The following is a 16,027-nucleotide window of genomic DNA, read 5'->3' as shown; positions in this document are numbered from 1 at the left end:
AAAAAGAAAGAAAAAACAACTGATTACAAATGGAATGGTGAAATGCACAGTTATTTTTTGTGTTTTATTAAAAATAAATGAAAAATGAGGTATTATGGAAATCATGATATGAATTTCTCAACAAAGCTTTAGCTTTGAAAGGTCATATTTATGATATTAGCGAAAAAGCTACGCATATATAAAAATATCCACAAAATTAATAACGAAGACAAAGAAGAACCTTGGTTCATAAATCTTCATCCAAATGTGAATTACCTTTTTTTTCTACACTACGCAGTAAATTTTGAACTTAGTAAAGTAAATATTAGAACACTGTTTTTTTTTGCCTAAAAACTAACTCTAAATGTGGTACTTAAAAATTGATACTTACGTGCAGTAGATACTGCAAATTTGCTGCTCCCAATGCTTCTACCATTGGTATTCTCTGCATAGACTATGATGGTGTACCAGCGAAAATCTTGTAGTTCCTCCAAAAGATATTCTGGTTCTTTGATTCCTAGATAAATAAAAGGTAAATAATAAAAATAAAAAAAATAAAGTATCAACGTTAGTCTTGTTTGTCCTCCCCCAAAATATGATCCTACAAATCAAGACTGATGAACTAGAAATTGGCATATACTTTAATCAGTATTAAAATTTATAACATTTTAGTTCAATGTTAGCCCCATGATTGAAAAGAGAATTAATTCCTATCCTGAATTGAAGCTGTTTGTTATTCCTTGTTTGATTTTGATGAGATGTTTAGTAATTTGTTTGTCTGATTTTACTTTATCTGTTCAAATCATATTATTTTCAGCCTGGAGTACCCCTTCAAATGTAATTATTCCTCCAAAAGAAGATTAATCCTACAAAATCAACTCTTATAACATTAAGGTCTGCTAGGGTGTCCAACCCTGTATGGTGTTACCCCCCCCCCCATTTCATTTGGGTTGCTCGAGTCTGAATGGGACAATGGCTCACCAAATATATTCTTGCAGTCCATTTGGGTGTCATTCAGACAGTACATTATGACGTATGATTGTTCTACTCCTCCGTCGTAGCCTGGCTGCCAGTAAGCCATGAATGAATGAGATGTGGTCCGGCTTGCATCGACCCGCAATGATGTCGGAGGCTCTGGTTTTGCTGTTTAAACAATAGAAAGTAAAGAATTGACATTAATAATCATAATAATATTATAACAATAATCAAGGCATTTATGTACATGTAGCACCATCTATATGTACCTAAAAGAATCTGGGTTGAGTGCAGCACAATACGGGTAATTTTTATTTTTGCTGAAAGAAAACATGCCATGGCTGGTATTCAAACCTACAACCCTTTGACTGAAAAATGAGAGTAAGAACCTATAGACCAATAGAAATAATAATAATTTGCTTTTAATTTATCAAAAGTACATTTCTGAGCTCAAATATGAACTTTCGATAAATTAAAGTAGATTGGTACCAGGCAGGATGAATTCCTTGAATGCACTGAGTGCTGAAAGGCAGCTCGAAATAATACCAGGATAACAATAATATTGCACCTCGAAATAGATCATTCCTAGATACTGTAGGTGGCGCTATTCTATCAATACCCTATTCGTCAGAGTGATCAGACTTACATGTTCCGCTGAGGTTGATGACAGCTTCATCTATTCCAATCGTGTTATTTGCCGTACACCTGTAATTTCCGTGATCAACGTCCGGCCGTACATTCAGAATACTCAACGTGCTCCTCACCACGCTCTCGTAATCGCTATTCACCACGGTATTGACCACCAGCGTCCGGTCCCAGAGCTCATCCGAGTGGTTGCCGAGTCTCTCCCAGTTCACCTCAATGCTCGGGTTGCCCTTGACGACACAGGACAACGTGGCATTCTTGCCCTCGTTTGCGGTTGTCCGATTGTTAGCCTTGTTCTGAATGGTAGGTGGAACTGAAAAGAGAATCAAATGATATCGTGGAGTAACGGTAATAATTTCATTAATATTTGTGTGATAATATCTATTAGAAATAACCATCTGTCCTACCCCCTAGTCCCTATCTCAATAATGTGTGGTCACATGTCTACCCCATGTTGCACAGTGGAATGGACAGACAGGAACAATTGGAAACATTTATATAAACACAGATAATAAATCTGGTGATAATCAAATACCAAAATCATTCACAGGGATGTCTTCCCAAATAATTCAGGATGGCTAGAAAGAGCTTGCTTTTGAATAGATTTTTGACATAAGTAGCAACGACATTTTACCTAGAAAGAGTTCTCTCCAGGAATTAAGAAGACTTGTTTTAAGGAAATATTAGGTTGCAGCCGTGGCTATATTTCGAAAAGACTGCCCTTATATTTTTTTTAAAGTCTGAGATACAAGGTTTTAACACTGGGTATTGAGGCATGCACCTGTCACCCATGCTAGGTGGGAATTTCACAAATTGATGCAGATTATGGAAGTTCGAACACTTATTATGTCTTCGGTCGATGACATTAAATGTCGATCCCAGAAGTAAATAATATCTCGAGACATGCCTGAAAAAAAATCGATTACACACACCAATACACACTGTCCACTTACAGCCCCAAGTACCCCTTTCATTTCTATTCTGTCACCCCATCACAGTTTGTCCACTTACAAAGCACAATAAGTTGATTCTGATTGCTACTCCTTGGTGGAATGTTGTTATTAGCGATGCACTTGTAAACCCCCGCATGATGTCGTCTAACCTCTCTGAACCTGAGTAGCTGTGATCCATCCTCCTTGGTCAACTGGTCAAGCATCAAACCTTCGTTATTGGCCATCACCCAGGTCAGGGCCGGTCTGGGGTTGCCTTCGGCCTGACAGGTGAACTCTAGGTCTGCGGTGCCCTCCCTGACTTGACGGGCCGGCATGTTCCTGGAGATATTGGGTTCTTCCGGTGCATCTGAGCGGGGAAAATGATAAGAATAATATTAATAATAATCTGGCATTTATAATAAGATATACAGTGTGCACATTATTAGTAACCCAGTCATTGGCTGATAGCAAACTCGTTATAGATATTGTGCATTTGGACCCTGATTGTACTCACATTTGACATTAGGAACGCAAGGCTCTGAGCAGACGGTAGAATCACATGATGGGCTGAGGGTGGTACAACACTTGAAGCTCTGCCTGTAGTCTTGTTTGGTGAAGTTTCTCATGTAGGTCAGAGTTGTCTGGGAGCCTTGGGGTTCGGAACTTTCCTCGAAGTGAGTCTGCAAGGCGTTTGGCTCGTTAATCGTTTCAACACCTGCACAATATAACAGTAAAACCATGTAGAGTGTAGTCTAATATCCTGTAACTTTTTACTTAATTAATTTTTATTGACTATTTTTGCAACATACTATACATAAATATTGTTGTGTCAGTGCAAGAACATCCTTAACACCACACTTTTGCACATTGCATGCGCGCAAAAACATCTTTAGCAGCACGCATAAGTGCATTGCGTAAGGGTGTTTCTGTACCGATGTGGTGCATGAAAATGCTTTGCTAAGGGTGTTCTTGCACTGACACCAAGATATGATGAAACATTCTTAATTCCCGTATTCAACACCTACACATAAAAAAGTATAACCATACAAACATGTATTAGTGTAATATCTTAATAACTCTTCTTCATTTTTATATCTTTTTGTTTGGCGATCAGTCATTATTAACTATTTTTGCCACACACTATACATAAATATGATGTTCAAGCGCTATTATGGTATTATTACTTCTTCATGTGCGACAATAATTATTCTCTATAACCTCTTCTTATTCCTGAGATCAGCAATAGTGAATAATGTATTTTTGTACTATTGTTTTTATTAAATAATAACAGGAAATAAAAGCTTTGTGAATGTGGATGACCAATTTCCTATTATTCTCTTGGCAGCGCACCAATTATGAAGTAACTTCATTTTCTTTTATTTTTTCCCTTTTTTCAGTCGTTCTGAAAACATGGAAATGATAAATGACACACAATGTGGCCACAAGTAGCACAAGAGGGGACGGATTAAAAAAAAACCTAAAATAATAAAAAATGAATAGTAAAAAGAAGAAAACGGCTCAAGAGATAATGAAAGTAACTTGCTGGTAATAGTGAAACCACCTCTACATATACAACTGTGTGTATTACCCCTATACTTTCATCTACTGGACATAATGAAAGTCATTTTTAGATAACCCCCCCTCCCCCATCATCATAAACCTGTCTGCAGTACAGTAATATTAAAAGATATGTATATTGTTAGATGATTAATGTGTGTAATATAAGCAATAATCAGCTTATGGTTTTTAGGCAATGCTATCATTGATATAAATGGATATTGTCAATTCAATTCAATTCAAAATTAATTTCAATCAATCAATCATAAAAATACAGGTAAATGTATATACAAATTAGATAAAAACATGGGATTGGGAGCCCCTGGAAGTTTTCATTTAAAAAAACTTGTGGGTGGGGCACCACCATGATACAATTAAATACAAACAATGTAAGAAATACATAAAGAGTAAACAACAAATAACATGTAAATACAATTTTAAAAAAAATAGAAAAGAAACAATGGGCTAATATAGGGGGAAATAAAGAAACAAGCAAACTAGAAGTAATAATTATAAATCATAGTGACCTACAGTGTGCTATTGGCAGGAGTTTTTATACTGAGAGAAAAATTCAACTTTCAAAAGTTTTTAAAACTTATTTAGGGTTTTACTTTGTTTAATGTCATTATTTAAATCATTCCACAGCTTGATTCCTCTACAATGTAGAGAATTTGGGGTAATTTTAGTTTTTGGAAGATATTGGTGAAGATCTGCTGAATGACGCGTAGAGTATGAATGGTAAGAGGCATCTGAGTTGAAGAGATTATTAAAAATTGTCAACTTCATTGCAGAAAGATAACTTCTTCCAAATTACCAATTTATAAGTTGGATAAACCAATTTCTAGTATCGACCTCAATAATTTGTTCTGGTTTTTTTTTACCTTGAATTTGTTTTTATTTATACTTACGTTTACTTTATTGGTATTTATTTTCACTTCATTGTTGGAGAAAGATAACTGAATCTGTGCAACAAAGTCATTTTGTGAAATAATTTTATCCAATTACCAGTATCGACCTCTAGTATTGGTTTTAACTTTTTGTACAGTATACCTTGAATTAGTTTTCATTTATACTTACGTTTACTTTATTGGTATTTATTTCCACTTCATTGTTGTAGGAAGATAACTAAATCAAAATCACTGATTATTTCTCCAATTATCGATATCAACCTTCATTAATGTTTTTTTCCGATTTTATAAAGTGTTCTTGAAGTGGCTTATATTCAAGGGTGCATTGTACTAAAAGAGGCTGTTTATTTTGAGTTAATTATGGTTTCATATTTCTTACAAGTGGCATTAAAATTAAGTTTGAAGTGCTTTATTTCATTCAGCTCTTGTTAGTCTTGTTTTTTTGTTTAAGTCATTGTATTCATGTATGTGTGTGTGTGGGGGGGGGGGGTTGGTTGGCATATATTTGTCATTGTTGTGCAATCTTAGCTGACAAACTTTAAATACTCTTTGGAATATCAGATTTGTACACAGACATATTCTGTGATAAGCTACTGGAATGATTGATTCGCACAGAGCTAATGGAGGGGGGGAGGCAGCCATGGAAGAGGCATGGATCTAATGCTATATCGTATCCTAAACCTAGCATAAAACCCTATTGCAACCCTATTCCCTAACCCTTTATCTTATAGGAAATAAACCCTGGAGCAATTGTTGCCAAAGCAAATGTTGTGTCCCCAATTCAACGCAGTCAAAGAAGGGAACCATTCCCGAAGCAGTTTTGTAAGTTAATGCATAACACGACTGGTGACCTTTTCTTGTGCTAAATGATATATTCCTGCGTAAATGACTTGGTACCTAAGAACAGGTCTTGGATACTTTACAAAAAGTTTACTACATGTAAACATCATCCTGATTTAATACTTCAAATGAATGACTGGGTTGCAACTGGGTTATACCTTGTATCCAGACTAGATTAGACGCAGGATTGCTGGCCCCGGATCGACAAACCATGACCTTTGATGACCCCGCTTCAACCTCAGGGCAGATGGTGACCTCAACGGTCGTCGGACAGTCTAAGGATACGAAGAAGATAATAGTAATATATTTTGTTATCATTATCATCATCAACATCGTCTAAGTACATAAATTAATATATTTTGTCATCGTTATCAGTAATCATCATCATCATCTTCACTTTCATAATAATCTTAAGTTTTCTAATTATCATCATCACTTTCATAATAATCCGAAAAATCAGCACATTATTATTATCATCATCATCATCATCATCACCATCATCATCATCATCATCATATCAATATCATTATCATCAGTCTCAATAATCGCACCAAAGTTTCCACTAACATCCCTGTCACCACTATTACTATTATCAAACAAGTTTTCTTACAACAAATTGATATTAAACGTGGTACATGTACTTTAATTTCTCAGAAAACAATAATTTTGACTCTCTGGTAAAATAATTCGACATAATGAACCTGGCGATGTTGTCATAAACCTTCAAAAATCAACAAGTTTCCACTACCATCCCCATCACTATTACGACAAAATACACAACTACTTGCACTCTCATTGATACCATCTCTAACCTTCCTACAACCACCACCACCCTCGAATCCCAACCCCCCCCCAAAAAAAAAATATTCAACTCACAATTAACAACAAGGATATCACTCATCACTTTCATCGGCTGTGAGAGCTGATTGTGGATAACATTACACTGCAGCGCCAGACCGTTATCCTCCCTCAGAGGCAGGTACCGCAGCTGGCTCAAGGCGTCGATACGGTTGTTGGCGTCTGCAGACACCTGAAGCGTTGCATCGGCGCTGAGGTTCCTATTGCCAATGAACCACTGGAAGGAGGGGGATGGGTGGCCATTGTCGGCTTCACAGGTGATAGAGGTTTGCTGGTTTTCATCGATGGTGTCAGGGATACCACTGATTACCGGTGGGTCGGGTGGACCTAGTCAGAGAAGAGATGCCAAATATAAGGAATAGTAAAATAACAACAACAACAAAATGATAATAATAACAATAATGATGATGATGCGATGATGATAATAATGATGATTGATGATGACGATGATGATGATGGCGTCAGGGATACCACTGATTACCGGTGGGTCAGGTGGACCTAGCCAGAGAAGAGATGTCAAATATAAGGAATAGTAAAATAACAACAACAACAAAATGATAACAATAACAATGATGATGATGATGATGATGACGATGATGATAATGATGATGATGGTGGTAAGGATGATGACGATGATGATGTTGATGATGATAGTGATGATGATGACGATTGATGATGACAATGATGATGATGATGGTGGTGAAGATGATGATGATGAAGATGATGATGTTGATGATGATGGTGATGATGGTAATAATCATATTGATAATAGTAATGTGTGTTGTCTACAGACCATTGTTATTGTCGGTGCTTACTTGTGTTTTAAAGTGTGTACCATTCAGATGTGAATATTTACACCTCTTCATGATTCATATACATGTACATGTACAGTACATTGATTCATGGAAACCTATACAAGCTATGACCAGGATTATCCATTTAATGTAACTCTTATCAAATTTTACTTCCATCAAAGATGAAGATGATCATGTTATTGAATCACAGCCATTGTAAGAAAAATGCATCAATAAATCAAATGAACAAGGAAAAAGGAAGAAGAAACAAAGAAAAGAAACGTGTGAAAGGAAGAGAAGACAAAGAATCAAAACAAAATTGAAAAGGATGTCAACATTCAATGAAAACAGATTCATCATAACAAGGGATTAGACAAAGTTTCAACAATAAATCCTATTGAATACATCTAATTTCAAGTTGTGATCAATACAAAGACATGTACATGTACAGTGTTGCTCAAAAGGTAGTGAACCCCATCAGAAAATGAACATATTTAAAGTGTTCAAGTTCTGCCATATTTTAGATATTCAATTGTGAAGTCAGGTGATGATATATTACATTCAATGAAGTTTGTTTATATGGGTTCACCAAACATTGTATTGTTGTTGTCTACGTTCAACACTCAGCATGAAGGAGTGTGTTTTGTGGCAGGGTTCACTAACTTCTGATCACAACTGTATTACTTCTTTTGAACCATCATGCGTGCCGCCCCCATCCACTGTTCAATTTCTCTTTGTAAACATAAGGGAAATGCCGCAATGCTGTCCTTTTTTACCATGTTATGAATTTAGATAACAACCAGGGGCCTGTAACACAAGGGTTAGCAATTGATCGTACGCTTGATTTTCACAATTGATTGTACATTGTAATCAATGGAATAAATCGTAGAAAAATGTCCTACGATCATTGCTAAGTTTTGTGTTACGGGCCCCAGGTACAGCAACAAAATCAAAAGATCACCAAGTTAGGAACATATAAGATCCTTCAATTCAAAACAACAGGTTACAGTTTGTTATTTTCTTTGGCTTTGTAGAACAGAGTAAATTCTTAGCTTTCAAACCATTTTACTTGCTCTGATTTACAGGCCGGGGAAAAAATATGAAATAATGGATAATGCAAAGCTGCCAAATATAATTGTGAAAAAAAACTTTATTATTGTTCATTTCTTTTCATCCTATTTTCAAGCATAAAATCCTAGTTTTCTTTAAAATTTTGAAAAACATACCAAAAATCAACATTAAGTTTCAAAAATCCTATTTCTATTTCAGGGGGAAAATCCTATTCAGTGTAACTTTTCCCTGAATAGTCCTACTAATCGGCAGCTCTTGATAAATTATGAAATTAAGGAAGGACATTTTTCAAGAAATACATATATAGAGTAGAATATGTTTTTCAACTTTAAGAAAAACTTGCAGCTCATACATTGTATTTGATCCTAAATGTTTAGTTGTATTGACTTGATATACAACTTCACAAGTTCATAGTTTTTATTACTCTTCTCTTTTGGCTCTTAAGAAAACCCCCATTTGTAATTTATTTTCTTGCTTTGCAATTGAAGGTCAAATATCATTTCCTAGTGAGATGTTCCTTGTTCGGTCCAGAGAGAGATTATTTCATTTATATGTTTCCTGGTGCCAGTCAAACAAGAACCATTCCTTGTATAAAAAAATGTTGAGCTTTTCGCTGCCAAGGAAATGCTTAAAGGTTATTGGAAGAGATGACAAATTTGTGAAGCTTTGAGCAATCTCTTTCAGGGTTTATTTTCTTGATTGCATTTGAGAGCAAGATTCATGTAAATGGGGAATTCGATTTAATCAATCTATGTGTACACCTGGAGGGTGTTTCATACTGAAAGCTGTTCGTATTAAAGTTAAGAGCAACTTAAAGAACGATTGGTGAACCTTTCTTACTTGCTAAACCATTGCCAATGAATATTTTGGTGTATACATGTACCACCACGAGAAAGGATCACCAGTCGTTCTTAAAGTTGCTCTTAACTTACGAACAGGTTCATGAAACAGTCACCAGACCCCCATTTTTAATGTACCAATAGGATGCGCAATAGCTCAGTCGGTAGAGTGGGGATTTCGGATTCCAGTGACCCGGGTTCGATTTCCATTTGGTGCACTAGTGCCCATTGGTAAAGTATTTAAATCCTCATCAGGTAACTCAGAGAGGACCTTAAAGGGATGGTCCGGGCTGAAAATATTTATATCTTATTACATAGAGTAGAATTCACTGAGCAAAATGCCGAAAATTTCATTAAAATCGGATAATAAATAATAAAGTTATTGAAGTTTAAAGTTTAGCAATATTTTGTGAAAACAGTCTTCATGAATATTCATAAGGTGAGCTGATGATGTCACATCCCCACTTTTCGTTTTCTTATGTTATTACATAAAATCATATTTTTTTTCATTATTTCATACTTGTGTGAATAATATGTCTCCCTTATAATGAAATAAGTTGCAGCAATAAATATCTAATGCACTAAATCAGTTGTCAAACCAATTTTTCTAGTTCTTGGAGGGAAAAAATTGAATAAACCTAATTTCATATAATAAAATACAAAAGAACAAGTGGGGATGTGACATCATCAGCCCACCTAATGAATATTCATGACGACTGTTTAAAAAAAATATTGCTAAACTTTTAAAATTCAATAACTTTGTTATTTGTTATCCGATTTTGATAAAATTTTCGACATTTTGCTCAGTGAATTCTACTCTATTTATTAAGTTATAAATACTTTCAGTCCGGACCATCCCTTCAAGTCGTTGGTCCTCTGGTTGCCTGCAAGCATTCATTCTTTCTTTGATGGCAATCAGGTAAAAAAATCACCATTTACTATTTAAATACTTCACGGAATTGCCCAATACATTATAATAAATCATTATTTCTTTTTCAAAGAAATAATGATAATAATAGGCATTTATATAGCGCCATCTATCTAGAAATATTCTATTCCGAGGCACATTGTTATTATTACCCCGGCTTTAGCTCGAGTTGCCTTTCAGCGCTCATGCATTCACGGAATTAATCCTGCCGGGTACCCATTCACCTCACCTGGGTTGAGTGCAGCACAATGTGGATAAATTTCTTGCTGAAGGAAATTACGCCATGGCTGGGATTCTAAACCACGACCCTCTGTTTCAAAGTCAGAAGACTAATCCACTGGGCCACAACGCTCCACATCGCTCCATAATACACCCCAGATTTAATAAACACTGAATTCTACATACCATCAACAGATAGCCTAATACTGACGTCACGGCTGATGCCAAACGTGGTTGCCTGGCAACGTAGAACCTGCTCATGATGTTCTCTTGACGGCTGGATGATGATGCTACTCGATGCGTCCTGCAACCGACTGTCGTTGTCGTTCGGGGTAAACACCGGTCTACCGATCCCGGACGCCACTTGTACCCCATCGAGGTACCATGTGATCGCAGAGGCTGGTCTTGTTCCAAGGCTCTTGCAGGTGATGGTGTTTGGGGTGCCTTCATCTAGTGTTAGTGTTCCTCCGTCGGAGATGATGACAGCGTTGTAAGCGATGTTTACATTCTCAGGAGGGACTAGAGGAAAGAAATAATGAGTTTATTACAAAATATAGACAAACCTGCATTAGCAGCCACCTCTCTAAAACAGCTTATAGTGACCACAAGAACCAATTCTCAAGGAGGCAGATTTTTTATATAAGAACCTGTCTTATAGAAGCCACCTGCCTGTAATGACCACTAAAAACCGATTCCCAAGTTCTGAGGCATATTGTGTGTATAACAACCTGTCTATAGCACCCACCTGTCTACAGAGGCCACATTATGTGTTTCTTTTGGTGGTCACTATAAGTGGGGTTCAATGTATTTCTTTTTGAGCTGGTCTCCTGCAGTTATTAAGTGCTATGAGAAAAGAGTGAAACCTGTCCATATAAAACAACCAAGGGAGGCAAGAAACGTGGTCTTCATAGACAGGATCTTTTGTATATTTTATATGATCAAATGTTCAAGGAAAACTGTGGCCTTTGTAGACATATTTTGTATACTAAATGATTGGCCATCTGCAGGTTTAAATTGAATATAAATCCAATTTATGACATTTACCACTATGGGGCCTGGGACAGCTCTTGCCTCGTGAAGGGGAGGTTGAAAAATTGATACCTGTTCCAAGTCATACCGAAGACTTTTACAATGGGACCTAATGCCTTCTAGCTTAAATAGGTTATTATCATCATAGATTAATAATGACAATAATATGTTATATTACTCAGAGCCATCTGGTAGAGCAGTTTCATAAAATTTGAATTGGCTACACTGGGTAAATAAAATACAATTGTTTTTTTATAATAAAGGTTGCTTTGAAACAAAGTCACAAGTCACTGTTAAATGCTACTACAATACGGTCACCTGATTGGCTAATTGCAAATTTTGCACTGAATTTCAAAAATAATAGCAAGATAGCCAGAGTATTGCTCTTAAAAAGAAAACTCAACGTACCTTGCACATCAAGCTGAATAAATTTTGTCAGGGACGTCGCTAGAGCAGGATGCGTCGCTTCGCAAGTGACCGCTGTCAGATGGTCAGCCATCGATGCTGTGAAGGTCACCTCCCTACTAGACACCGTCAGCTTACTACCGGCGGTCACTGGCTGGTCAACCTGATCCTCCTCAGTGATTTGAGCAGTGGTGGACGTCCACTCTAGGTCTGCTGGTGGGTTAGCACCGGGTTCTGTTGTGCAGGTGATGGTGTAGGTTTGACCGGACAGAACGGGGACAATGTCACCTTGCTGATGGCCAGCTGGGGTCATTGTATCCGAGAGCTTCAAGCTAACTGGGGGAACTAGAGACAAAAAAAAATGGTTATCCTTTATGAAGATGACCATTTGATATACACTGTATTGAGATGGCCCATCTTTGAAAAATATATTCCACTGATGTTATGACAAGATCTTTGGTGAGGAATTGTGAGAAGTAATAATAGACTGAATTTTCTGAATATATTCCACTGCCATAGAGGGGGAAACAATAATTGACTGCAAAAACCTAGACTGCGGATTGCTTGAAGATGAATGGAGTATATCAAAGACCCCTCACACAGGTTTAAATCCACTTTCAACCTTTGTGTAAAGGGATTTGACAGTGTTGCGATCTTGAATTCTATTCCGATCATGGAGTATGCGCTGCGGTGCAAAAAGTTATGAAATAATGTGACTGTATTTTGTACATAAGAGTTTGGCAAATATTTATTTCAAAAGTCCAGTAACCAAAATCAGGTCTACATGTATATCTTTCTATAAAAGTCAATATGCTTTGCTATATATATATAGACTTGGTTGGTATCACGTTTGAGTAACGTTTTTTTTTTATGCTGACATCCCCTTGTGAACATGTGATTTCATGTTGAGCAGTTAACATATATTGCAGAACTAAACACAACAGACAACATTGGCAAATATTCTGCATAAATATTTTCAAATTAAAGGGGAATCTAGCCTTGGTAATGAAATGTTGTGTTGGAATGGAGATAAATGTGACAGAATGGTGAAAGTTTGAAAGAAATCTGACAAGCAATACGAAAGTTATGGCTGTTTTAAAATTGAGATCCCTAAGACTATGTAGATTTCAAATTGGCAACTGGGTAGGTAAATTATGACAAGGGCAAGGACAACTTTCCCATAGGCCATGTACTTTAAATTATCAGGGATTTGTGGTTTTTCTCTCAGTACATATTCCCCTAGGGCAGTAATCTAAATATAACCCAGGTAGTATTGTTTTATATCCTCATGAAAGAAAACTAAAGTTTGAAGAAAACTTTTGAATAAAATTACATTTTAGCCATTTTATGTATTGGAGTACATGGATGAGTAGTCCTTGCCTTACATCACTATGACATCCCATATGTGGCCAATTTGAAGTCTCCATGTGTATAGTGATTACCAATATTTACAACTTTTAAAAATTCATAACTTTCTTATTGTTTGTCCGATATAGTTCAAACTGTCACCTCTCGAAACAAGTTTCTATTTCAGTTGGATTCCCCTTCAAATTGCTCTTTTTTATATTCTATCTACATGTACAGTATATGGTGCTCTAATACAAATACTCACCATTTACAATCAGGCGAGATGTACTTCCTGCTGTCCCATAGAAAGTGGTGACTATACACTGATATTCATTATCATCCTCCAAGGTAACATCTCTGATTGTCAAGTTACCGCTTGATATTAAATCAACATCCAGAGAATAATGGTCTGTATTTTGATTTGTTCTGCTGCAAGCATTAGGGCAACTGTATGCTGCTAACACACTTGAGCCCATTTGCCACGAGAGCGAGCCAAAATATAATTCAGTCGTATTAGGCTCGTAACTGCAAACTAACGTCACTGTTTCTCCTTCTTTGACGGATAGATTTTCAGGCGTTGATACAACCGTTTGCTGAGCATCAATCACTGAGGAGAAACAAAAATTAGAAAGAAAAATGAATTTAGTATCAATCTTGCACTCTCAACCTTATAATTTTAAATATCATGTTGTAAAAGAATGTTAGAGATAATAATTCTGAGAATCATCTCTCATTGGCCCAAATTCACAAAGGTGGTTTCAATTATACCAATTGTACAAAACTACAGTATGGACTATGTAGCTTCGCACTTATGTACCCTTATCCCTCAATGTTAGGGTATATCACTTTTTCGTGGGAGGGGGGAGGTGAAATTATCAAAAAGATAATTTTGATGAAATTAAGGAAATACATGACTGTATTATCAGTCATTAACATTATTTTTTTAATGTAAGCACATGTGTATATACTTTATTACCATATTTTTGTGTCACTAATTCACAATAGCTGTCAGTACTCACCTAAATGTGACCATGGTCTCCATAGTAATGACAAGAAAGAGACGATGAAGAACTTGTAATAAAGAGTAGTTGCCATGGTAACCACTGTAATTAACTCAAGTTGCAAGATAACGCTAATCAATGTTTTCAACTATCAGCTTCTGAGTTTCTATATTTACCCTTGTGGAATCATTAATGTTCTCCTTGAATGCTTATTTTTATTCTAAATAAATCTATTTTTCAGACTGGAATGTTGTCAACAACCTGAAATCCCACAGATCCTCTGGAATCATAACAGCTATTTTGGGGCACGGATTTGGCACCGCTCATCGCGATCCGGTACAAATTGGAGATATTTCCAGAGGGACTCCTAATTTTCCAGCTAATTGGCCATCTGCGTTCAATCCTCTTTTTGCTACACGAAAAAACTTCAGATTCATCAATTTGGACCAATTTGGCAGCGGCTTTTGTGATGATATCAATCACAATTCATTAAATCCTTCTTTCCATTGTACTTTCATCAAATATTTATCACAGAGTTCACTTTCCGCAGCTAATGATGTTGCTTTCTCTCCAGTTTACCCAACAAATCTGGTCCGCAAAGAGGCTGTTCCTCAGTATCCTTTTGATATCCAGCTGTCTAAATGCGTTGCTCTACAAACCAGTCCTGATGCTTTATTGAATCCATGAAAGAGGTTTTCTGCTACATTAGGCAATTGATCCGCTGTTTGTCAAACGCTGCCAAGTTTTCCCTGATAATCGCCTGATGCCCTGCTTGCACTGGGCCTTTTCCTGTTACATCGACGGAGGTACGAGTGAGGACTGATCAGACTGACACCAAGTCATTCACATGATCATAACTGTAGTTACATCCTTCCTTCAATCAGCAGACATCAGTTTAATTATAGCATCCCTTCCGGATCTGTGCAAGTAATAAGACAAAGAAAAACAGTTGGTCCTACCTAAAATAAACTCATAAAATCTAAAAAATGATTCATAAGGAAGTCAAAACTAATCACCAATAACAGTTTTAAACTTTCTTGAGGTTTCTTGTCGTATCAGTGCATATATTCACTGAATTTCAATATGATGACGATTATTAAACTTATGTACACCTATACCTTATCAAAAGGCAGAACCATGCTCATCTTCCGCGCTGGAATCTCGCAAGCGACCTTTTAATTTGTAAACTTCATCATAGACAAACCAATAGGAATACAGAAAAGCTGCTATGAAAAGATGCATAGTGCCTTCAAAGTGGGATTCCTGTTAAAAGAATGCGACACAGACTCCTGAAATTTGAAAGGGGGATTTTCCACAAGACGATATGGTAAGAAAGGTGCATTCTGGGTATGGAATCAGGGATAGTTTGAGATGTTTCAGGACTATTAGCCGTGATACCATTCATGATAGCTGTGGTGCAATGCCTAGTCCCAGCAGGTATGAATAATGTGAGCTTGACTGAAGCGTGAAACCACATCTATGAACAAACCCTGGTTTCTGTCTTTCTGTCGGAAACAGTGGTGTATTATTATTCAATTCCATTTGTATATATGCTGGAGGTATTTAATGGTTTTGTGGTTTAACAGCAACCCACACCATGATAACAATGAGATTCATACTACTATAAATCATCCTCATGTTTCACAATAAATGCAAATTATATGCCAATCAATTGTTGCAATAACCTGCCAGCATACGTG

At 36.5% G+C, this 16,027-nt stretch overlaps 1 protein-coding gene across 2 annotated transcripts in view; it reads right to left on the bottom strand.

The window, feature by feature from the left end:
- LOC129267323 (nephrin-like) overlaps positions 1 to 15,248 on the bottom strand; it is a 29,463-nt gene extending 14,215 nt beyond the window's left edge. For both annotated transcript variants that reach the window (XM_064103318.1, XM_064103317.1), the window contains exons 1-11: positions 14,346 to 15,248; positions 13,592 to 13,933; positions 11,983 to 12,324; positions 10,732 to 11,064; positions 6,713 to 7,021; positions 5,995 to 6,111; positions 3,046 to 3,246; positions 2,611 to 2,898; positions 1,601 to 1,912; positions 961 to 1,122; positions 371 to 496 (exon numbers count right to left, since the gene is read on the bottom strand). In XM_064103318.1, the coding sequence (XP_063959388.1) occupies positions 371 to 496; positions 961 to 1,122; positions 1,601 to 1,912; positions 2,611 to 2,898; positions 3,046 to 3,246; positions 5,995 to 6,111; positions 6,713 to 7,021; positions 10,732 to 11,064; positions 11,983 to 12,324; positions 13,592 to 13,933; positions 14,346 to 14,421 (2,608 nt within the window). In that variant the 5' untranslated portion in view covers positions 14,422 to 15,248. The remainder of the gene's footprint in view (positions 1 to 370; positions 497 to 960; positions 1,123 to 1,600; positions 1,913 to 2,610; positions 2,899 to 3,045; positions 3,247 to 5,994; positions 6,112 to 6,712; positions 7,022 to 10,731; positions 11,065 to 11,982; positions 12,325 to 13,591; positions 13,934 to 14,345) is intronic.
- Between the last annotated feature and the right edge of the window lie 779 nt (positions 15,249 to 16,027).

This window comes from Lytechinus pictus, chromosome 8, assembly GCF_037042905.1.
Source record: "Lytechinus pictus isolate F3 Inbred chromosome 8, Lp3.0, whole genome shotgun sequence".
Classification (NCBI taxonomy): Eukaryota; Metazoa; Echinodermata; class Echinoidea; order Temnopleuroida; family Toxopneustidae; genus Lytechinus; species Lytechinus pictus.
The sequence above is the reverse complement of the archived record's forward strand: the minus strand, read 5'-3'. Positions and strand labels throughout refer to the sequence as shown.